We start from the raw sequence: 23,604 nt of genomic DNA on the forward strand, positions 1-23,604 counted from the left end.
AGTCTCAGACCTGTGGGGAGGGCCTAGGTTTTGATCCTCCCGGCCACAGTTCAGCACCGCACCTTCCACATCATACCTTTAGCTGAGGAGCCTCTTGTTGGATAAAGGAGCCACTGTTTCTCCCTCTTCATACCCCCCCATAAAACAAGCAGATCTGCAGGAATACACCCACCAAGCAGTACGTACCGTGGAGCTTTCCAAGATATTCTTAAACAAAATAGCACTTCAGCCTTCTCTTTGGCAACCCAAATTTCCTTAGTGTTTAAAGGCTACAGTGTTAAACTTGCCAGAAGGTTTATGTGAGTAAAAATATCCAGTTCCTTGAAATGAAAATAAACCAAGGGGCAGTTTATAAATATAACTGATAATGGTCAGACCAACCTTTTGATAAGTAATGTCACTTGCCCGTTCCCTTCTGGATTACTGTGGCTTTTGTTTTTTGTTCCCCTGATTCAGATGGGGGAGTGGAGGGAAAAAGAAGTGTTTATTTTCTTAAGACTATTTTTACCTCAATATCACTTTTACATCAGTTGAGTCTTCACTAAATATTAATCTTTTCTCCCAAGAATAAGACTAGCAGTTGGTCTGTTATATTAAAGTCCCCGAGAAAAGAAAACATGCTAGAATTTTTCCTCTATTTGAAATAAACAAGCTTAATTATAGGACAACAACCCAGGTTTATGTTCTTTCTTAAACTGCCTTTAAGTAGGAAATAGACAAAATCTGACTTGCCCATCCATTATTGTTTTTTCAAACTGCTGAAGACAAAATAAAACTAAATATATTTGTGATGCTCCTTAGGGACCAGACCTGATGAGCAATGGACCACAGGTAATGTCCAACTTTCTGCTTGTTTTCTTTCTTTAAAACTGAGTAGCCTGTTCCCCTCACAACCTCTTATATGTAATTTTGTATAGCAATGAGGGTCTCCCTTCATTTCCATGCAATTTCCCTTTACTCTTCCTTTCCCTCATGACTCTGTTTAATGTTAGTCTTTTCTTCCTGCTCTTCCTCCTTGCTCTGTTCATAGTTGCTCTCATTATATCAAAGAAGACATTTGGTATTTGTTTTTTAGGAATTGTGAGGGGAATGGGAAAATAAACAAGGAGAGTAATGAATTACAGTAGATGGGGTAGAGAGAGAAGATGGGAGGGGAGGGGAGGGGGGATAGTAGGGGATAGGAAAGGTAGCAGAATACAACAATTACTAATTGGGCATTATGTAAAATTGTGGATGTGTAACCGACGTGATTCTGCAATCTGCATTTGGGGTAAAATTGGGAGTTCATAACTCACTTCAATCTAATGTATGAAATATGATATGTCAAGAGCTTTGTAATGTTGTGAACAACCAATAAAAAAAATTAAAAAAAAAACAAAGCAAAAAAAAAAAAAGAAGAAATTTATATTCATCTTCTTGGATATAAACTAGAGAAGGAAGTTCAGAGAATCAGAAATTTGGGCCTTTTGAGCCTAAATATCATTTTTTTACAGATCTATAAAACTATACTGCAGTCATTTTTATTACTTGACCATTTACAGAGATTCATAAACAAGCAAACAAACAACCAATATTTTTTTATGGTAACTCCAAGAAAACAGCTTTGGATAATAAAACTCACTTGGCAAATTATTTAAAAAAAAAAAAAAACTGAGTAGCCTGGCTTGGCACAGTGGTGCACACCTGTAATCCTAGCAACTCGGGAGGCTGAGGCAGGAGGATCACCAAGTGCGAGGTCAGCCTCAGCAACTTAGCAAAGCCCTAAGGACGCAGTGAGACCCTGTCTCAAAGTAAAACATAAAAAAAAAAAGCTGGTGAGGTGGCTCAGTGGTTAAGGAACCCTGGGTTCAATCCATGGTACCAAAAAAAAAAAAAAAGAGTGAGTAACATTTGCATTGTTATCAAACACACTAGGAAGAAAAGATAGCTATATTAGGACCTATGTTTCTGTTTTCATCGTTCAATTTGCAAGGAAAAAAAATAGTTGAAAAACAGCATTGAAGGTAAAGCTCAGCGTTCACATAGCTGGGGACAAGCAGAGACCATGGTGGGTGACAGTCTTTAATTCTAGTGGAGGCCCAGGTGGATACTGCATGCTGTAACCTTGGCTGGGACCACATGGAGGAAGGCCACGGCTGCCACACCACCTCCAAAGAAAATCATATTACTTTGAAACCTGCTTTTTTACATTTTGATGTTATTTATCATAAAAATCACCTTTTTAAACTTTTTTACACATCTTCTTCAGATGGCTTATTCTGTTATATGACTGTATCTCAATTAATTTGATAAAGCTCTTGATATTTGACTTCTAGATTATTTTCCAATTTCAGCTTTGATCAACAACACTGTTCCAGTGAGCAACAAGTGACTTTCTTTACTAGAAGTGTAACTGCTAGGTCTGGATGCATGGAAATTTTAAAGATTTAAAAATATATATATTGAGGGCTGGGGTTATGGCTCAGCAGTAGAGCATTCCCCTAACAATGCAAGGCCCTGGGTTCGATCCTCAGCACCACATAAAAATAAATAAATAAATAAATATATTGAAAAAATAAATATTAAAAAATATATATATAAACTGCTGTCCTGATAGCTTGTCCCAATTAAAATTACCACAAGCTAATCATATCCTGGGGAAATCATTCATTTTCTAAATTCATAGGTGACAATGGCATCCCATATATTTTTTTCATATAAATGCTTCAAGTTTCATATACCAATTGGTCTCTTCTGTTTCTTTTTAGGTCAAGTAACATGGGCAGGTCACTTAACTCTTGTGTCAGTTTTTCTGACCTATAAGATGGGGTCTGTAATCTGAATGTTGTTAGGACTTAAAACTTAATTTGAGCAAAGCGTTTGAACAGTCCCTGGTCCATTAGATATTTTGAGAACTGCCCGTTCATGTCCTTAATTTGTTTTTCTATCTGGGTGTTTACCTTTTTCTTACTGGTTGTTAAGAGGTCTTTCTACATTAAGGAAGTTAATCATCATTTTCCATATATAGTACAAATAAATATCTCTTTCAGCTTTAAGATTTTCCTTTTCAATTTGCTGATGACAGGGTGGGCATGTTTGTTTTTTGGTGGTGGAGGTAGTTTTTTTTTCCGTCTTTTTGAATTTTTTTGCCATGGAGCTGTCTAAAAATTTTAGATCATCAAATCTTTTCATCATAAGCCAGTATAAATCGGAGATCAAATATTGAAATAAGAGACAAACAGCAGAGGAAACATGTTGCTTAATAACCCTAATTTGTAAGAAAGAAAAGGCTTAATCAATCGGACTCCATTAAAAACTTAAAGTTCTTATGTGAAAAGATACTGCAAACAAAGTTACGGTGCAAGACAAACATGAGAAAAATATGTGCAAACAAATCAAAGACGTATGATAGACACGAGGCAAATCACCATAACATACTAATCCGTAAGAAACCATAAAAATAGCCAAAGACTACAAATGCGCAATTCAGAGGAAAAGAACTATAAATGCTTTGACTTCACTCACAATCAAAAAGGGATGCCATTTTTTTTTTTTTTTTACATAGGGATTTACAAAGATTCTAAAAACTTCTTTTTGCACAATATTGTGGTCACATTCCAGTGCACAAGGGGCACCTGGATGAGAGAGTGAGTGGGAAGCCAGTTCCTGTGGACGTCCCACTTGCTAAGCCATGGGCCTGCAGGGCTGCCTCATTCTGAGGAAGTGACTTTTATTTCTCACAAAGCACAATATGGGCTAAGAGAGACCCTGATGTACGGAATATGAGAGTGCAGAAAATAACAGTTCTCATACAGTAAACAGTGACATGGAGAGAGGCTCTTTGGGAGTAATCTGACAAAGTCTGTCAACAGAAAACACAGAAATCTTTTGACCCAGCAACTCCACTGCTAGGTTTTATGGGTGTATGTAGACCAAGATGTTTAGATAAGGATATTCATTTCACCATTGTTCATAACGGCACACACATGCAAGAAGAACCCAGAAATGACATAAAAATATAAGCATTAAATATAAACATATAGGGTTCCAAGCCAGGCTTGCCTGTAATCCCAGTTTCTCAGGAAGGTGAGGCAGGAGATTATAAGTAATAGGTCAGTCTGGGCAATTGAACAAGACCCTTGATCAAAATAAGAATTATCAAAAAGGGAGGGGATAAAGCTCAGTGGTAGAGCATCCGTGGGTTCAATTCCCAATACCATCCGAAATTTAATTAATTAATTAATAATATATAGGGTTCTTTTAAAGGAAATTTCTATATAGTCACATACTAAAATATTTTTTGTTTATAGGAGTGAAGGGGTCAATATGGAAATATTTTCAAGCCTTATCACATGAAAAATCCCAAAGTCCAGAAGAATAAGTAGAGTATGTCTTGTTTATGTTTTAATAAAGGCACATATGTAAAATGTGTGAAATGAAAACAAAATTGTTCATGCTGGGGTGAGAGCTGAGAAATCTAGGAGGAAATTAATTCTTATTTAGTTAGTTAGTTAGTTAGTGAGTTTGAGATAAGTTCTCACTAAATTGCCTCAAACTCCCTCCTGCCTCAGCCTCTGCCTTTCGAATAGCTGGGATTATAAGTGTGCACCACCATGCCTGGCAGTAAACTCATTCTGGGGGGAGAAGGAGCATCAGGATTGAACTCAGGGACACCTGACCATTGAGCCACATCCCCAGCCCTATTTTGTATCTTATTTAGAGACAGGTCTCACTGAGTTGCTTAGCACCTCGCTAAACTGCTGAGGCTGGCTTTGAACTTTCGATCCTTCTGTCTCAGCCTCCTGAGCCACTGGGATTACAGGTGTGCATCACTGCACCTGGCCAATAAACTGATTTTTATCCTAAGTAGTCTTGCAATGTTTGACTTTTGACCATGTGCATATTCTTTTCATTAAAGGAAACAAATTATTTTGCCTCTATGATTTCTTTCTATGTCTGTTTACAAGGAAATGGATAAATATTATGGAAAAGAAATACAGGGACTTCAACAAAACCAGAAACTCCAGAAACACAGACAGATGCATGTTCTACTGCAATCTAGTGTGATCCTGCACCCTACATTCACTTGCTTCCCTTTCTCTTAAGTGGAGACACTGGCCTTCCAACCTAAGGGCTAAGGCAAAGTAACCAAAAAAGGATCTGTGGCACAAGGTGGGTAGAAAGGATTGAAAAAGGGGAAATAGTTACTAGATGCAGACACCACCCTTCCGATAATGGGGCCAGAGTAACATAATTTCTGAGGTCAATAAAAAAATAAAAAGAATATGTACATCTCATTCATACATCATTGCCTTAAAGTAGTGAAGCTATCATTGAGAATACTTGTAGGTTTATTCATATATTCAAGAAATACTGAGCTCAATCTTCATGCCTTGTACTTGGCAATGAAACAAACAGAAGTTTTAGCTTTCCTTGGGCATGAAGCCAGAAGGTACTAGAACCACCCTATGCAGATACCTGTTTAGCCTGTACTTAGAAATAACAGATTCAATAGTCAATAAAATAATGGCAAACCTAATCCAGCATCATTTTAAAAAATGGATTATTCACCATACCCAAACAATTTATACCCAAATGCAAGGATGCTTTGACATCCCAACATCAATTAAGGTCACATGTTATATTAATAGAATGAAGAACGAAAGCCATTAATCTTTTCAGTAGAGGCAGAAAAAAGCCTTTCACAAGACTTGTGTTTGCCAATCCTTTCATGGTAAGATACCCACAAACCAAGAACAGTAGGGAACTTTTTGACAAAGAACATCTATGAAAAAAGGCACAGCTAACATTATACTTAATGGTGACAGACTTTTCCACCTCTTAAATCAAGAATAAAACAAAATGTTCACTCCTGCTACTTGTATTTATTCTACAGGTTTTAGACAGGGTCATTAGACAAGAAAGAAATATCATCCAAACTGCAAAGGAAGAAGTAAAATTTTCTCTTTGTACATGACCTTGTATATAGATCTTTTATGTAGTATGATCTTATATATATAAAATCCAAAGGAATAAACTAAAAAAACTATTTGCAGTTCAGCAGGGTTGCAAGTTATAAGATAAATGTACAAAAATCTTTTTTTCCTTATTTCTAAACACCAGCAATGAACATTCTGAAAATGAACTAAGAATAGAATTTCAAAAATCAGCATACTACAGTGTAACTAAACTGTGGAGCTAACCTAGATGCCCTTCAATAGATGAATGGGTAAAGAAACTGTGAAAAAAAAATACACACACACACACACACACACACACACACACACACAATGGAATATAACTCAGCATTAAAAGAGAATAAAATTGTGGCATTTGCAGGTAAATGAATGGACTTGGAGAATATAATGCTAAGTGAAGTAAACCAATCCCAAAAAACCAAAGGCAGAATGTTCCCTCTGATGAATGGATGCTGATCCATATTGGGGGGAGGGGACATGGGAAGAATGGAGAAACTTTTGGATTGGACAAAGGAGAGCGGGGAAGGCAGGGAGCATGGGGGTAGGTAAGATAGTAAAATAAGATGGACATCATTTTCCTAGGTACATGTATGATTGCACAGATGGTGGGACTCTGCATCGTGTACAACCATAGAAATAAAAAGTTGTGTACAATGTGTATATACATTTGTGTACAAAGAAACGAAATGCATTCTGCTGTCATGTATAACTAATTAGAAAAAATTTTTAATTTTAAAAAAAGTTAAAAGAAAGAAAGAAAAAGAACAGAATTTCATTTGTATTAGCATCAAAAACAATAAAGTACTTAGGGAGAACTTTAACAAGGGAAGGCAAGACCAATACAATGAAAAATACAAAACCGTAGAAAGAAATTTTAAAAGATCTAAATAAACAGAAAGACCTCTGTGTTAATGGATTAGAAGATTTCACATTGCTAAGATCGCAATAGTACCTAAATTGAACTACAGGTTCAATACGACCTATCAAAATTTCAGTCAAATAATATTCCACAAGAGTGCCAAGGTGAGTCAACAGGGAAAGAATCATCTTTATGACTAATGTTTCTGGGACAACTGGATATCCAATACAAAGAATGAAGTGGAAACCCTGCAAAATGTGTAACCAACCTAGATTTAAGAGCTAAAACTATAGAACTCTTAGAAGAAACATAGGACTATATGTTTTCTGGCTTTGGTTAGGCAATGGTTTCTTAGATATGACATCAAAAACTAAAAACAACAACATCAAAAAAACTCTTAAAACTGTGAGCTGAAAATCATCCTATTGAGTTGAAAACACAACCAGGAAAACAGTAGAAAATATTTGCAAATCATATTTCTGATAAGAGACTCACATTCAATCCATGTTTAAAATCTGTAGTCCAATTTGAATAATATTTTATCCAGAAATGGGTTTTAAAAACTTAATAACAGAAAGTCAAATTACCCAATTAAAATTAGGTAAAGGTTCTGAATAGACGTTTTCCCAAAGAAGATCTAAAAATGGCCAATAAGCACATAAAAAGATTCTTAGTGCAATTGGCAATTAGAGAAAAGCCAATCAAAACCACAATAAGGCCAGGGACAATGGTGTAGACCCGTAATCCCAGCAACTTAAGAGTCTGAAGCAGGAGGATGGCAAGTTTGAGGTCAGCCTCAGCAACTCAGCAAGGCTCTCAGCAATTTAGTAAGACCCTGTCTCAAAATAAAATTTAAAAACTTAGGGATGTATCTCAGTGGTAAAATGCCCCTAGGTTCAATCCCCAGTACCAAAACAAACAAACAAACCAAAAAAAAAAAAAAAAAAAAAACCACAAGATACAACTTGGCATTCACAAGGATAGCTAGGGAAAAAAAAAAAAAACCTAGACAATAACAAGTGTTGTTGGCAAGGATGTGAAGGATTTGGAACCTTCATACACTGCTGGAGGGAATAAGAGTGCACAGCTAGTCACTTTGGAAAACTGTCTGTCAATTCCTAAAAAGGTAATACAGAATTACCTATCATGTGACCCAGCAATTCACTCCCAGGTATATACTACAGAGAAATAAAAATAAATCTTCACCAATAATTCCTACGAGTATTATTCATAATAGCCAAGAAAGTAGAAATAACCCTGATGAACAGATAAACAAAATGTGGTCTACTCATACAGTGGAATATTATTAGGCAACAAAAATAAATGAAGGGCTGGGGATGTGGCTCAAGCCGTAGCGCGCTCGCCTGGTATGTGCGGGGAGCTGGGTTCGAACCTCAGCACCACATAAAAATAAAACAAAGATGTTGTGTCCACCGAAGAAAACTAAAAAATAAATATTAAAAGAATCTCTCTCTCTCTCTCTTAAAAATAAAAAATAAAAAAATAAATGAAGTACTGATACTACTATAAGATAGGCAGCCCTGAAAACATGTCAACTTAAAGAAGCCATTCACAAAATTACATGTAATGGTTCCATTTACACAAAATGTTCCCGATAAACAAATCTATGGAGACAAAAAGTAGATTAGTATTTAATTGGCGTGGAGCAGGCAAGTAAGTAGGGTGGAAATAGGGACCAATGTATCACAACACTGTGAATATACTAAAAAAAACAATGTTTTGTATGCCACTAGGTGGACTTTAGGGTATGTGAGTTACATGTGAATAAAGTTGTCTTTTTAGAAGACAACTTTTTAAAAATATTTTTAGATGTATAGACCTTTGTTTTTATTCATTTAGTTATATATGTGGTGCTGAGAATCAAACCCAGTGCCTCACACATGCTAGGCAAGCGCTCTACCACTGAGCCACAGCCTCAGCCCCTAGAAGGCAACTTTTTAAAAGAAATGTGGTCTGACCACTTATTTTCAGAAATAACTTGAGTTTTCGTAGAAACCAGAAAAACAGGCACAGCCCTAAAGGGAAAAGATGAAAAGAGCCTGAAATCAAAAGAGGAGAAACAAGCTAAACTATGGTTACAATGAAGATAAGAATTTTTTTTTTTTTTAAAGCTCAAATGGAGGGAAAAGAGGAACTGTTGGACACTGTGTTATCGATGATGACCCAGACTCAAGCAGGTTGTCCTCCCCAAGCATCCTTACTCTGTAATCCCTAGCAGTTGCTCCAGACTTAACCTAGAACAGGGCTGCCATCAAACAGGACAAGGACCTTCACAGCATTTGTAATCCCAGTTAAACAGCTAACAAGGAGCGAACAGAATACTTGGAAGAGCAGGAGGACTTGACATTCCCAGATTCAGAGAACACAGACATCAATAGAAAACTGACCAAATGTTATTTGGCTTTTGTTTTTGTTTAGGACCTGATGACAAAACTTTAGATCTCATAGACTTAGAGATCCGAAGTGGATACCATGAGAAACTTGTTCCACTTCTGAAATATGGCAACTTAAGTTATAACCACTCTCATTCCTCCAATGGACAAACCAAAAGCAAAAGTCTTCTATTCAGATATCTGAACTGGTCCTTTCAATCTACACAAACTTTTAATCCACAAAGCCAAGAACCCACTTGTATAGCACCATTCTATGGCTATTTCTCTGAAATACCTTTTATCATTAAGCATATTTTTTTTTGTTGAAATCACTTTTTATTAAAATAGATTTGGGGGTTGGGGTTGTGGCTCAGTGGTAGAACACTTGCCTGGCATGTGTGAGGCCCTGGGTTTGATCCTCAGCACTGCATATAAATAAATAAATAAATAAATAAATAATCCATTTACAACTAAAAAATATTTTAAAAAATAGATTTTGCAATCTGTCCATATGGCTAGTCATTTTATTAGAGGTCACAGCACTCTGGGTGTTTTTTTATTTGTTTTTTGTTTTTGTTATTGTTGTTTGTTTTCTGCTATGCTTGGTAAGAGGTAGGATGATTACATTTTAGGATTCTGCTTGTTTTCTGAACTTCTTTTATGTCATATTCCTTGATTTTTTGAAAATGCAAAATCTTTTTCTTTTCCATTAACCACTCCAAAAATGTTTTGTGACAAAAGAACTAAATTTAGGACACTACTTCCTGCCTACCTGTTGTACTGGAGTGATGATTTAGTTCTATCTTTTTTACTGCAGAAACTTAAAAAATATAACTCTTACTTGAAATGAAAGATAGCACACTGCTTTAAAATGAGATAAAGAAAATAAAGTTTTATTTGCACCCAATACTTTTCTAAATTTAAGATCCTAATCAACACCCCATGCCCACACCCTCCCAGTCCCTCAAAAGCCATCAACCAGAGGTCTTTGTGATGTTGGCAGCAGTGTAGCCATGTCATGGTCTTTAAGGGAAGGTGCAGTCCTTTCTGGATTGATTTCTCTCCCTTACAGAGGTCCTTCTTTGGGGCATTAACAGAAGCCTCAGTGAGGCTTAGGATATTTCAGGGACTGAAGCTGTGTAACATAAACAAACCCATTGGGGGTGAGGGGTGGGGGTGGGATGAGAGAATGCTATCTAGTTAGACATCCTGGAGCAGATTAATAAACCTTCCTCTGTGCCTTGTCATTTCCTTTCAGCAAGATCCTGTTGATGTTTGCACAATTTAAAAAGTGTATCACATATCTCAATGAACAACGTAGATGGTTCCTTTGAGGTTACTGGGTTTTTTAATTGTTGATGGGAAAATATCAAAACAATAACTTTCAAATGTATTTCATTATCCAATCACGTGGCACATCACCGATTAGTGTTTATCTCTATACAGCTGGGGAAATACCAGAGGTACCTTCCTTCCTTTTTTTCTTTTAAGAAGATGGAAAAAAGAAACTGTTAAAACAGGGCACTGTAACTCAGAAAAAACGTCACACACATTTCCATAAAACGAACAAGAACTATGTTCATGAGATGTTTCCCTGAACTTTATAGTTTGTGTCTAACATAAACAAAACAAGTATGATTTGAAACAATTACGGGTTTCTTCTGGTAGTTAGTTATTAAGTATTCAGCGTCCTGCCAGGATAGGAGAAGGCCATCGGCACTTCTCCGAAAAACAAACCATAAATCAGTTGACAAGCTTGAAAGAATTCAGTTCTAGTCTGTTCGGAAGCCAAGGGTAAATACAGAAAAACCTGTTGGCATGTTTTTCTTGCTCTCTAAGTTTCGCGTTTTAAAAACACAGTAATACGCAAATGGCGTTTCTCCTAAGTTTCTGGCTCCAAAGAAATTTGGACAAAAACCAAAGCCAAGGCATGTCGCGCGCAAGTGAGGCCTGTGCCTTTAAGGTAAAATCGGCCAGATCCCCAAAGACATTCCACTTTTCACGACAAAGAGTTTGGCGAGCGCTACCTCTGGGGTTTCTCCGAGGGACTTGGCGGGTCCGAGAGGAACCCGTGGAGTCCGCTAGCCCCGGCCTGTCCCGGGGGCCCCGCTAGCCCCGCGCCCGCGCTGCGGGAGCGCATCGCGCGCGCCGGGACTCACCGCTGCCGGGCTGCGGGGACAGCGTGGAGACCGAGGTCTGGCCCATGGCCAGGGTCGCAGGGCCAGGTCCAGGGATCACGCGGTTCTTTCGGTCCTTCGATCATGGGTCCGCTCCCAGACAGCTCCCCAAGCGTCCATTTCCCCTCCCGAGCCGAGCAGCCCGCCCGGCCCCGCACCTTCTCCCGAGCGCGGGTCCCCAGCCCGGCCGGCCGTAGCCGGCGCGGCGGATCCAGCCCAGCGGATGCCTGTCATTCCTCTATGCAGATTAGCTGGGGTCAGGGGTCACAGGGAGAAAGGAGGGGGCCAGGGCGACAGGGAGGGGAGGAGGGGCAGTGGGGTTGGGGGGACAAGCTGCACAAAGGTCCTGGGGGAGGCCCCTGCAGGGCCGGTGGCACCCAGGGGGCTGGGAGACCCGCACCCCCTCAGGGTAGTAGAGAACCAGGTTATCAGAATATTTCCCTTTAATTTAAAAGGTTCAATGTCAAATGATCCTTAAGGGCTAAAAGAAAAGGAATTAAAGTACTTAGTCACGGTACTTAATTTAAGAAAATTTCTCTCTTTAAAGTTAGTTCCTTCCTGATACTCCGAAGTACTGCAGCGCTGTTGCATGTGCGAGATGTAGGGTTTGCTCCTTTTAAGAATCATCTTCCTTGTAACAAACAGGATTAAAACAAAAACCAATCTTAATGGCCTCAGGTTGGACAACAAATCTAAATGAGGGTAAGAAGTGTGAAGTCAACTAAGCATGATGCACTTCGCACTGGACCACAGAAACTCCCAGGGTGTTCATTTCCTGTCTCTCCAAGAATCACCACAAAACAAGGTGTTTAAAATGTACAGAAGGTGAAAAAACAGTAACAACAATCAATATTCTAAAAGATACTATCCCCTGAAAGCTGAATTAAACCCTTAAATCATCCTCTTAAATCTCAATTTTCTTAAAACTATAAATACAAATAAATACTCGATCTTGACAATTGATGATTAGTATATTGAGTCATTTGGATTAATATATGTATGGTGCATTAGATGGAACAGTGGTCCCATCAATGTGTTCATTTTATGAAAATTCACTGAGCTGTGTACTGGTATGAGCATCTTTCTAAATGCATACACTTCATTAAGAAGTGAAAAACAAAAGTGCAATATAGTGGGTCGCTGACACCAGCTTTCATTTCGTGGTTTATCCTAGTCAACTCTGAAATTATGAAAAAAAGGAATTATCATATGTGTCTTACAAGATAATTTGAGTTTTAATACTTTAAACATAATCATTTTCCTAACATTTGTATTAAGATTAGGCAGGGCCTTATTTTATTTTTATTTTTGAATAATGCTTGTTTCATTATTGTTAAATAAATTGCTGTATTTTTTCATACCCAAATAACGGAAACTTTGGTTTATGGAAGAGCCTTTTCTTAAAATAGTGTGATCAATTGTCTGCTTCTCTTTGCCTCATTCACTCTGAAGAAACCCTGATTTGGGGGAGGGGGCTGGATCAAATCCTTGGAGCATGCTAGGGAAACACTGCCACTGAGCTACATCCCTAGCCTAAGAAATCATGATATTTCCAATGAAACGGGACTTAATCAGAATGTGAGTTGTAATTAGGACAATCAAATTAATCCTGAATTTCCTTGCAAAATACAAAAACGTTGGGTTTTAGGAAGACAGTCCACCTGGGGAATCCAGTAGTGAAAGTAAGCAATTATATTTGCTTTTTCTTCCATGTCTTTGCTTTAAGTTGCCTTAAGGAACAAACAAAATAGTTAAATCTAAGTCAGAGGGGGGAGTGTCTTACTACTCCTCCTATTGACAGAGCTTAACTGATAAAGAGGTCAGTAATTCGAGAAAACAGACGTTAAAACTTATACATTAAAAAAATAGATATAATAATCTTAAGAAATTGATAAAAGTTAAACATTGAGGTACAATATTCTTTTTTTCTATCACTACTTCTTTTCCTTGAAAAACAATGGTGTACTTTTTTCCCCCCTTTCTTCTACAGATTCTTATTATAAACATCAAGGGTGCTCTTCAGTTCTAGTTTTTCAGGATTTGCTTAATACATCCATATTTACCTTATACAAGACCTTTCATGATTTCCTAGTCAATAGAATCTTTAGCCTCATCTTGGAGTCTTATAATCCCTGATCAGGTTACATAATTTTCTCTGAAATTCTTCCAGTTCCATTACATTATCCTTGAAGCATGTCAACCCAAATGGCAGGAAGTATTCACTAAATTTTCTTTTTTTAAAAAAAAATATTTATTTCTTGGTGTAGATGGACACAACACAATACCTTTATTTTTATGTGGTGCTGAGGATCGAATCCAGGTCCCGCCCGTGCTAGGTGAGCGCTCTACCGCTGAGCCACAATCCCAGCCCACTAAGTTTTCTTTATAAGGGTGGGATGGTTATTTTGTTTTCACACTGATAGGGCTTGGTGTTTAAATGGCTCTTTAAAAAAAAAAAAAATCATAGCTAACAAGTTACGCTAAGAGGACAGAAAAGTCTATAAAGAAGTCCCTAAATTCCATTTGAGGTCATAACATAAAGATTACATGTTATCATTTAACAAGGGTATTTTATTGTAATTCCTCCCCAAGTTGTCTTACTCTTGGCTTAATAGAACTCATGCAGCTTTACAAATAGGACTGGGTGTTACTCTCATGGGTTTATAGTTGAACACTGGAAACACTTAATGTCATCTGAAAAATATGGTCATTTCTCTGTATACCTCTTTCTAGGGAATTTGTAAAAATACTCAGCAACATTAGTGCCAATACTAATTCTGAGGAAGCCATCTATTTATAATTCTTCAGCATTTATCCCATTGGTCTCACTCTTTGTTCTGTATTGCTAACCCAATCTTGTATCCCATGGTATCCTAGTAAATGCTTAACAGCTGGTTTAGGCTAGAGGTGGGAGACAGAAGACAGCACAAGATCAATTTGTGATTTCTACTGTTTGCTGATCTTCATGATGTAAATACTCTAACAATGGTCAATTCTACCAACAACCAAACAGCTAGCAGAACTGAAGTCATAGGCTTGCAGATGTCTTTGAAACAAAACAGTTTGGCCCACAAACCTGGATGAGTCGTCTTCAATGCACCATGACTTCTATCTGGTATGATACACTGCCGTTAAATCATACCATGACTGAATTTGAGGAACAGTTTCTATTAAGCTTTCCTAAAAATACAGAATAATGGCATTTACTTATTTTTCCACTGAACACCCATCTAAACATTTTTCAACTCCTGAAAGAATTATGATTTATTCATTTACTTCTAGAAAAAATCAAAATTGAAGGGATTACTTGGAATTTCCCCTTCTAGGTACTTACAAGGTTTTCAAGTATTTTACCCTACAACATAGATTTCACTGTCTTGTCTGATGCAGGAGTGTTTAAGCTCATCCATCTGGAGTACCCAGGGTGACACCTACACTTGTCCTGGACAAAAGTCACTATATTTGTTAGATAAAATTTAAAGCAGACATAAACCTAAACTTTACCAATGGAGATTTTGTGGAAAAGTCCTTTCTTACCAGGGCAAGATTCAAATTACAGGCATACAATTTGGTGGCTCAAGAAGACGGCTGACAATGAGTACAGCCACTACTGCAAATCCTGAAACTTCAGTCACCACTAGACTTTTCCAAGTAGCCAAATCTAAGCTTGGAGTCGGAGGCAGAAGCACGAACCTTCCTCCCGCAAGAGCACACAGACCAGGCACCTTTTCTGCTAGGACCCACTGTTTTGGGGGTGGAGGCTCATGATGGGAAGTAAGGACTAGATAGAGTTCCAGCAGAGGAGATGAGTATCAGGACAGTAGTGGTCTTGGAAGCTAAGATGGCTGATTGTGGCCACATACGAGGACATGAAGAAGACATTCACTGACACCCTTAGTTCCGTATTTGGCCATGAGGATAGAGCTAGTGATGTTTCCTTGGCTAAAGAGAACTGTAGCAAGAACCCTTTCCCAGTGGATGGTAAATGAACTCAAACATAGAAATTTTCCAAATAAAGATTTTTTTTCCCTTTCTTTTTCTTTTTTCTTTTTCTTTCTTTCTTTTTTTTTTTTTAGGGTTCCACTCTGTTTCTCTGGCTAGCCTTGAACTCCTGGGCTTAAGTGATCCTCCTGCCTCAGCTTGCTGAGGAGCTGGAACTATAGGTGCATACCACTGAGCCTGGTTCTCCAAATGGAATTTTCAAAAATTTATCTGTTTGTTTTCTACAAATACCGGTCAGAATAAAAGCAAAGGAAATTCATAGATTATCTAAAACTATCATTTTAGCTAATTATTTTATTTCACCTACCATTATCAGATTTACTAAAAAGCAGGAATCTGTCTTTTTCTCTTCCTTTCATAGAATTGTTAGAAGGTAATTTTTTTTCTAAGTGATAAGAATTTCTTAAAACAAGAGTTTCTAATAATTAGTAAAAGAATACATATATATTACAAAAAAATCTCAAACTAAAAACTGATACGCAAAAAAATTTTAAGTATTCAGGTAGGCTCCCTCCAACCTTTTTTTTTTTTTTTTTTTGTACTAGAATTTCTTCCAATGTTTTTTAAACTTTTCATTTCTTCAAAACTTGGGTACATTTTTATAAGGGGCAGACTACTTAGGAAAACATGACCATTTAAAGGTAAATAGAACTTTTACTGGATATTATGCTTTCAGTTGACTTTCTGGATTGTAACTAGTGTTTACTTTTAAAAATGTAACCTACTGCAGTTGCAAACTAACTACTTAACATACCTTTTATTTTGACAATTCTGAAAGACAGTAGTTTTAACATGATATTAACCAATTTTTTAAAAAAGATCTTTTTTTAAAGCAAAGCATCCAACTAGTTATATTAAGCATCAGCAGAAGACCACATTCCATAAATATTGGGCAGAACAGGAAACCAACCTGTAAGACAAGCTTTTCTTTCCTATTGTTCTCATATTTTTATGTGATTTATTTCCCGAGTTTCCCTTCTTCTGCTTGCTCAAGCTAACAGGATTAACAAAATACCTTACTTCTGCCCCTCCCTGAGTCAGTCTCTGCAGAGGGCGTGGTGAGGCTCACGTGTGCTTACTTAGTGACCAAGCTGACAGCTGGAAGATTTACTCTGGAAAATAAAGACCTCAAGGCACAGTGCTGGAATTTCCTTTCCCCAAAACATTCCCTCCACCCTAGAAGGAAAAATGTCTGTAAGTTGTTGCTCTTCCTTAAAGCAAAACAAATTACCATCCATAGTACTTGAAAACTCAACTGCCATACAATTGATAATCTTTAATTTACAAACCAAAATATATAGAGAGAACAGTCCTTAAAGGCATCTTTAACAATTACTGCCTGATTCACACAAAATAATTGCTTAAAGTCAAATGTTAATTGTGTTTTGGTAACTGTCACAACCATCCATTTGTCAATAAAAGAATAAGTAAGCATTCATTTTATCTTAGTAAGAGCGACTTAGAGTGTGGACCAAAATACCCCTCATCGGTGGATGTATGTATGATTTTGGTAACAGAATGTTGATTCCATAGCAAGAAGATGTCAAGTCCCTCAGAGATTGTATATATCAATTCCTGTATGTATTGCTCCATTAAATAATCATCCATTCAACTGGAATTGGATGCAGCATCTCTAGGCTTGGACGTGAGGATAAATGAAACATGACAGAGAGACCCTTCCCTGGTAGAGTCTCACAGTGGAGGCTGGATGATGGAAGGTAATATTGTAGCTTACTAGTAAAGGACTAACAGAGTGTACAATGATAGAAGTTCGTTCCTCCCGTATTAAGGATGGCACAGTGAAATGGTACAGAGAAGACTCTGAACTTGACTCATTACTAAATCCACATCTTCCACACAGAGAGATGGTGGTTTATTCTGAAGACACCCTACAACTGTGGACTGCTTCCCAAATGAAGCAGGATTAAAATCTGGTAGTACATAGTCTGTATTAGCTATATGTATCCAACTATATTTATTTGATGATGTGCTGCAGCTAAACTTATCCTTGAACTATAAAAGTATCCATTTCAAGTAAAGAGTTCCATGAGTTTTTTAAACATCACCATCGAGTTTCAGAAAACTTTGAGAACTCTAAAGCATCCTATCATGCCTTCTTCAGGTGGTCCCTGCCCTACCCTGACCCTAGTCATATCCTAGGCATCCAGAATTAACCTACTTTCCATCTCTATAGTTCTGACTTTTCTAAAGTTTCATATAAGAAGAATAGCATATTGTTGTTTCTAAATGGCTTCTCTCACTTAATATTTTTGATATTCACCAATGTTGTTCTGCATATCCATATTCTGTTCCTTTTTGTCCTAAGTAGTCTTCCATTATATGGTTCTACCAAAGTTTGTTTATCCAGTTCCCCACTAAAGATCATTTGGGTTGTAACTGTATCTCGATGTATTCCAATTCTATGAAAAGACATTGGATCTATATTGTATTATGTGTATGAGAGTCCTATATTAGCAAAATTGATTTATTGGTTCGTCATTCATTTAACAAATCTTTATTACATATCTCTTTTTGTTCTAGTCTCTGTTCTAAGTGTTTGGAATATAGAATTACACAAAAAGCAAAATGCCCACACTTCTAGAACTTACAGTCTAATGAAAGGACAAAGAAATAAGTGGCAAACGTAAGTCGGTAAATTTATAGAAATTTAGAACTCAAAAGTATTAAGAAGTAGAAAAGGATCTAAGAGAGATTAGATTGGCATGTGATGGTGACAATAGTTTTCTCTGAGAAGAGGAGGTGATGGAGTTAACCATTGATTAGCTGGGGGAAGAGCATTCTAAGCAGAAAGGCAGTTAAAGTAAGGAGAGACGCCTGGTGTATGTTTGAGGGCCAGCGAGGTTGGAGCAGAGCAAGTGTGGTAGAGATAAGGAGAAGGGATTTATAAACCATGCAAGGCCTTGCAGTTGACTGTAAAGTCTTCAGCTTTGAGTCCAAGAAAGAGGGAGAAGTGATGATGGTTTTAAGCAAAGTCCTGACATGATCTGGTTCATGTTTTATGATCACTATAGCTTCTATCTAGAGAACAGAGGAGACAAATTTGGAAGCAGGGAGACAGAGACTACAGAATAATGGTGGCTTAGACCTGGCCAGCAGCAGGGGGAGTGGGAAACATACACTGGACACGTTTTGAAGGCAGAGCCAAATTGTTTCATGAATTAAATGTGGGGTGTGGGAGAAAACACAAGGAGCAAGAAGGACTTCAAATTTTTTTTGCCAAGCAATTGGAAGGATCCAGTTGCCACTAATTAAATAAAGTAGGGCCACAATGAGTGGAGCAGTTCTGAAGTGGAAAATTAGAAGATGTCCACGAGACACTCAAATAGAGAATGAAAACAATCATGGATCCCAAGAGGGAAAAAGTACATCCTAGTGAAATTGAGTATGAAGAATAAAGAGAAAAAATTTTTTTTTACATAGTGGTTAGAAAAGACAGATAGCACTTAAAGAATACACAATAAATCCAAGAAGTCAACAGAATTATATTTCCCTAGTTATGGGAAAATAACCATCAATTTAGAATTCCATACCAAGGAAAACATGGCATGCACAAGACCCTGGGTTCAATAACAACAACAACAATAACAAAAAAGGCAAGGCACGATGGCACATGCCTGTAATCCCAGCAGCTTGGGAGGCTGAGGCAGGAGGATTGCAAGTTCAAAACCAGCCTCAGCAATTTATTGAAGCCCCAAGAAACTCATTGAGACCCTGGCTCTAAATAAGATATTAAAAAGGGTCGGGGATACAGCTCAGTGGTTAAACACCTCTGGGTTCAATCCCCAGTACCAAAAAAAAAAAAAAAAAAAAAAAGCAAGAGAAAAGAACAAGTATACATTATACATTGAGTAAATACTGGATCATAGGAGAAATCTAAATTTGAATTTTAAAGAATTTATATTACACAATCCCCAATCTTTGAATATGATTCAATTAAACTAGAAATCAATAGGAAAAACATAGAAACAAACAAAAACTGCAATATGCATTTTTTAAAAACTAAAAAAAATAAAGTACAAAACCACACAAATAACATACAAAATAAAACTGTAATTTATGAGTTGTTTAGGACTAAACAACCATGAAAATACTACAAAAATCTGTGGGGTGAAGCTAACATAGTAATTAGAGATATATTTAAAATTTTAATTGCCTTTATAAAAAAAAACAAGAAACATTTATTCAAGGAGGAGTAATATAATCACACCAAGAAATTAGGTAAATATTAAATAGTTGAAGCTGAAAAAAGGGGGGGGGGAAGAAAACAGATTTAAGAAAGGCAATAATAAAAAAGGGGGGGTGGAGGGACACAAACAAAATAGATATAAAAATCCAAAGAGGTTGCAAGGTCCCTGCTTTGGTATATTTAGTACTTTGATTCATCCAAGTGAGAAGCATTGACTCAATGTATTAAGAGAATGCCCTGCATCTATGAATTTAAAAAAGTAATTAAATATAGGTGAAGACAATTTAAGATGAAAAACAGAATTATCTGGTAATTATAAGAAGGCAATTTAAAACTTACTGTTATTGCTTTCAGAGGAAAATATAGATGCGTTTTTAGTCTCACTTAAACCACTTTCCTTATTGAATAGCTCAGCATTCAATAATGAGAAACAGTCACTGCTTATTTTTATTTTCTTTAGAGTCAATACGTCCCTGTCCTATTTTTTATTTGTCGTACAATTGTGTCTTTAAAGCTCCAAATGACATCTTAGGGGAATCACAAACAAAATAAGTAGTTTTCTCAGCCAGGTTTAACTTCAACCTTTCTTTACTTTTATGTCCCTGGAATTTTAAAACAGGAAAGGGGGGAAAAAAAACTAACAAGGTTAGTTCCTTAAAAACACTTAGTTTTTTTAGGACGTAAATCTAAACCTAAGAAATGCCTCCAAGTCAAACAACCCTCTAGGGAAAGCTGAATGTATTGAAGAGGCTTTTTAATATAAAATGGATTTCAGTAACTGCAAAGGACTTCTCAATTAGGGAAGGTTGACACATTCTCTAAACAGGTACAAAGATGGGAGCCGGAAAGGGAGAGCAGCCTCGTCATAGCTAGCAGGTGTTCTGACTTAATCTTTCATCAAAACAAGATTTATTCAGGGAGAAATCATATAATCGCACAATTGAGAAGTAGACATACAAAATCGCCATTTTAAATCGACTCATGCTCCCCAATGCAATGACTCTTTCAACTGAAGGGTTTTTATTTCCCAGCTTCTCCAAGTAAAGGGACTTCAGTTTTGAGACTGCACAGGGGAAGTTCTTAGAAGTTAGGAAAGGACCCAGTAGACAATAAAGAAAAAAATATCTTTATCTGAGAGGTTTGTATTTTATTTGCAAAATTATTGCTATACTTTAAAAGATCTGTTTATTTATTTAGCAGGAGAGAATTTTGCAAAGATTTCTCTTTGCACACATAAAGCCTCAAAGATTCTAACGTTCCTTCTGACTATTTGATTTCTTTTTCTATAGGTATGTATACAGTGTTGTAAACCAGCAGCACACCCAGTGATTTGTTTCTGGAAACCAATGCTAAAAATAATATTCAACTACATTTATTAAAGAAAACAGCTATCTTAATCTTCACCCAGATTTCCCACCTGGGTCTATTCAGGGTGATTATTTTTACTTTGCTCCCATGTTAAATAATTGTCTTACTTCATCTAGTGTGTCTCATTTCATGCAAAAGCAATGGATATTTAGGTGTGTTCCATTATTTAGGACTATATAGAAATAGCTAGTCCCTGACCATTGATATTGCCATCTGAAGAGTAAAACTTACTTTCATGGCTTACTAATACTGTAGTTACTTGCAATTCACGGCTCATTTCCGTTGCACGTTCTATCTGAGTTTTCCTAAAGCCTTGGTTTGCAAACCTTTGTTTGTCCCTATCTTCTATACTATCTTAGGGACTCATTGTCCTTCATGGTTTTATTTTCTGTGCCTACTTGGGTTTATCAATATCTGGGCACCACTTGTTCTACATTTGTTTTCTAAGGGATATGCCACTTAGACATCAAATCCTCTGAGCCCTTAATCTATATATCTCCATAGCAACCTCCTTAGTGAAATTTATCCCATGACTGTTCCTCCTCTAGCTCCCTCTCTGGACTGAATGTCACTTGGAGGCCATGTCTTGTTTATCACTGGAACACCAGCTGAATCTGCACATGGCTGAGTGCTCAGTATTTTATATATGAATGAATGAATCTGGTCTGTAGCAATACACTTTTCACATCTGCAAGAACCAGGGAAAACAGGAAAAGGAAATTGAGGATACAGTGGAAGTACTAGGGGCAGGCTCGCTCTCAGGCCTACCATTAAGCAGAAGTGTCAGTAGAATACCATTTACACATGAGCACTTACATTTTTGCATGAAGTAATTGAGAAAACATAGGATCTGAATATTGCTATAACCACGTTTAATATCCATCTCCTAAATCCATACATTTAAATTTTCAATGTGTCCAGTTAAAGTGCTGTTGTTCAGTTTCTCTTCTGAACTAATTGGCCTCTGTCTTGTTAAAAATTGATTTGGTTGAAATATAGCAGTGCTAAAGCTAAACACTGGCCTTCATTAACTGCTAAATCACTGTACACATGAACAAATTGGAGGGAGAGGTCCAGAGAACTCTACTTTTGGAGGAAGGAAACATTTGACTGAGGTAATACAATAAAGGTTTCTTAACATGGGTGATGTGGTGACAGATGCTAAAGGGGACCTTTGGTGCTCGCACCATTGTGTAATCCCCTCCCTTGAGAGTGGGTGGAGGCTGTGACTTTCTTCTGGCCACTGACAGTGGCCAGGATGAATGTGATTATGTGTGTGTAGTTATGTTACATAGGACTTAGCCTCTGTCTCCTTAGGAGATGCTCTCTCCCTCACTGGCTTTGAATAAAGAAGCTGCCATGTTGGTGAGGTGCTGCATGGAGAAGCACGAGGCAAGAAGCAGAGGCAGCTTCTAGCTCATGGCCAGCAAGAAACTGAGTCTGGCATTCTTCAAGGAAAGGAATGCTGCTAACAACTATGTGAGCTGGGAAGTCTTGGGTGGGAAGGACCCCAGCTCTCACCTCGAAAGCAACTTTGTGAGAACCTGAGACTCAAAGCAGAGGACACCATTAGTCTGTACTCTACTGGAAGCACAGCATCTGAGAGATATATGTTGTTGTAAGCTGCTAAGTTTGTGGCAATATTGTTCAGTAACATGTATTATATATAGCACGGAGGAGTACAGATTACATGGCAGGAAGATCTATTAGGTAAAATTGGAGGACTAAAACTATGTATGCGAAGTCTAATCTGAACCAAAGGAGAGATATAACGTGGGACAGGCAGACATCCTAGAAGCCAAGAAGAGTTAACCTAACACTTTTCTCATGAGCTCAGAGAGCTCCAGAGCCAGAAAAAATAGACTGCAGCCAATAGCTGATGGGAATGGTAGTTTACATATCAAAATTTATAGCTTTTTGATCATATAACATATTTCATTCAGAAATATTATAATGATACCAACAACCTATCCACCCCACCCAGCATATCTGAATTGCAGAAGCAGTCCTTAGGAAGTCATTTAAATCTGTAAGAGACCAAAGTGTGAGCTCAAGCCCCAAAGACTGTGAATTGTAATCCATTCCGGATATTCAGATAATTGTTTCAACCCATACCAGCAACTCTTAGGCATCTAGCTATAGGTAGCATATATTGTCATATTTTTCTAATGACTATTCCAAATAGAGAACAGGCTGAGAGCCCAAGAAGAATGAAATGGTTCATTCTTAATAAATAGGTGGATACATAGATCCAATCTCCTACTATTGGAATATATACTCTTTGAGAAAAAAAGTAAAGTCTTTGTTTACTTCCTAATCCCCTTGCACAATGGTGGCAATCAGTACATATTTTTCAAATGAAGAAGCAGCTCAATATTTCCCTAACATTTCCTCATTTTTCAAATCATACTTGAATCAACTTTGAGGATTAACTTACATATGTGAAATGATTAGAACACAGCCTCACATGGAGTAACTGATCAGTAAAACTTAACTATTATTATAGCACATTATCTGAATATGTTTCATTGAAGAAACCTCTTAGGGAATAGAAACTAAGTGCTGTAATTCATTTCTAAATACTGGAATCCCTTACCATTAGAGGTTTAACATCAGGATCAGTTTTAAGTTCTATTTAAGT

General features: G+C 37.2%; 1 protein-coding gene across 12 annotated transcripts in view; it reads right to left on the reverse strand.

The window, feature by feature from the left end:
- The window catches only part of Phactr2 (phosphatase and actin regulator 2), a 269,022-nt gene that overhangs the window by 125,660 nt on the left and 119,758 nt on the right, over positions 1 to 23,604 (reverse strand). Inside the window, exon 1 of one of the 12 annotated variants that reach the window (XM_040283415.2) lies at positions 11,369 to 11,625. The exons of 10 other annotated variants lie outside the window; for them this stretch is intronic. In XM_040283415.2, coding sequence (XP_040139349.2) covers positions 11,369 to 11,414 — 46 coding nt within the window. In that variant the 5' untranslated portion in view covers positions 11,415 to 11,625. Of the gene's footprint in view, positions 1 to 11,368; positions 11,626 to 23,604 lie in introns of those variants that run through there. One more of the 12 variants, XM_040283417.2, reaches the window with a different exon arrangement.

The sequence above is a fragment of the Ictidomys tridecemlineatus genome, chromosome 8 (assembly GCF_052094955.1).
Source record: "Ictidomys tridecemlineatus isolate mIctTri1 chromosome 8, mIctTri1.hap1, whole genome shotgun sequence".
In the NCBI taxonomy this organism is placed as follows: Eukaryota; Metazoa; Chordata; class Mammalia; order Rodentia; family Sciuridae; genus Ictidomys; species Ictidomys tridecemlineatus.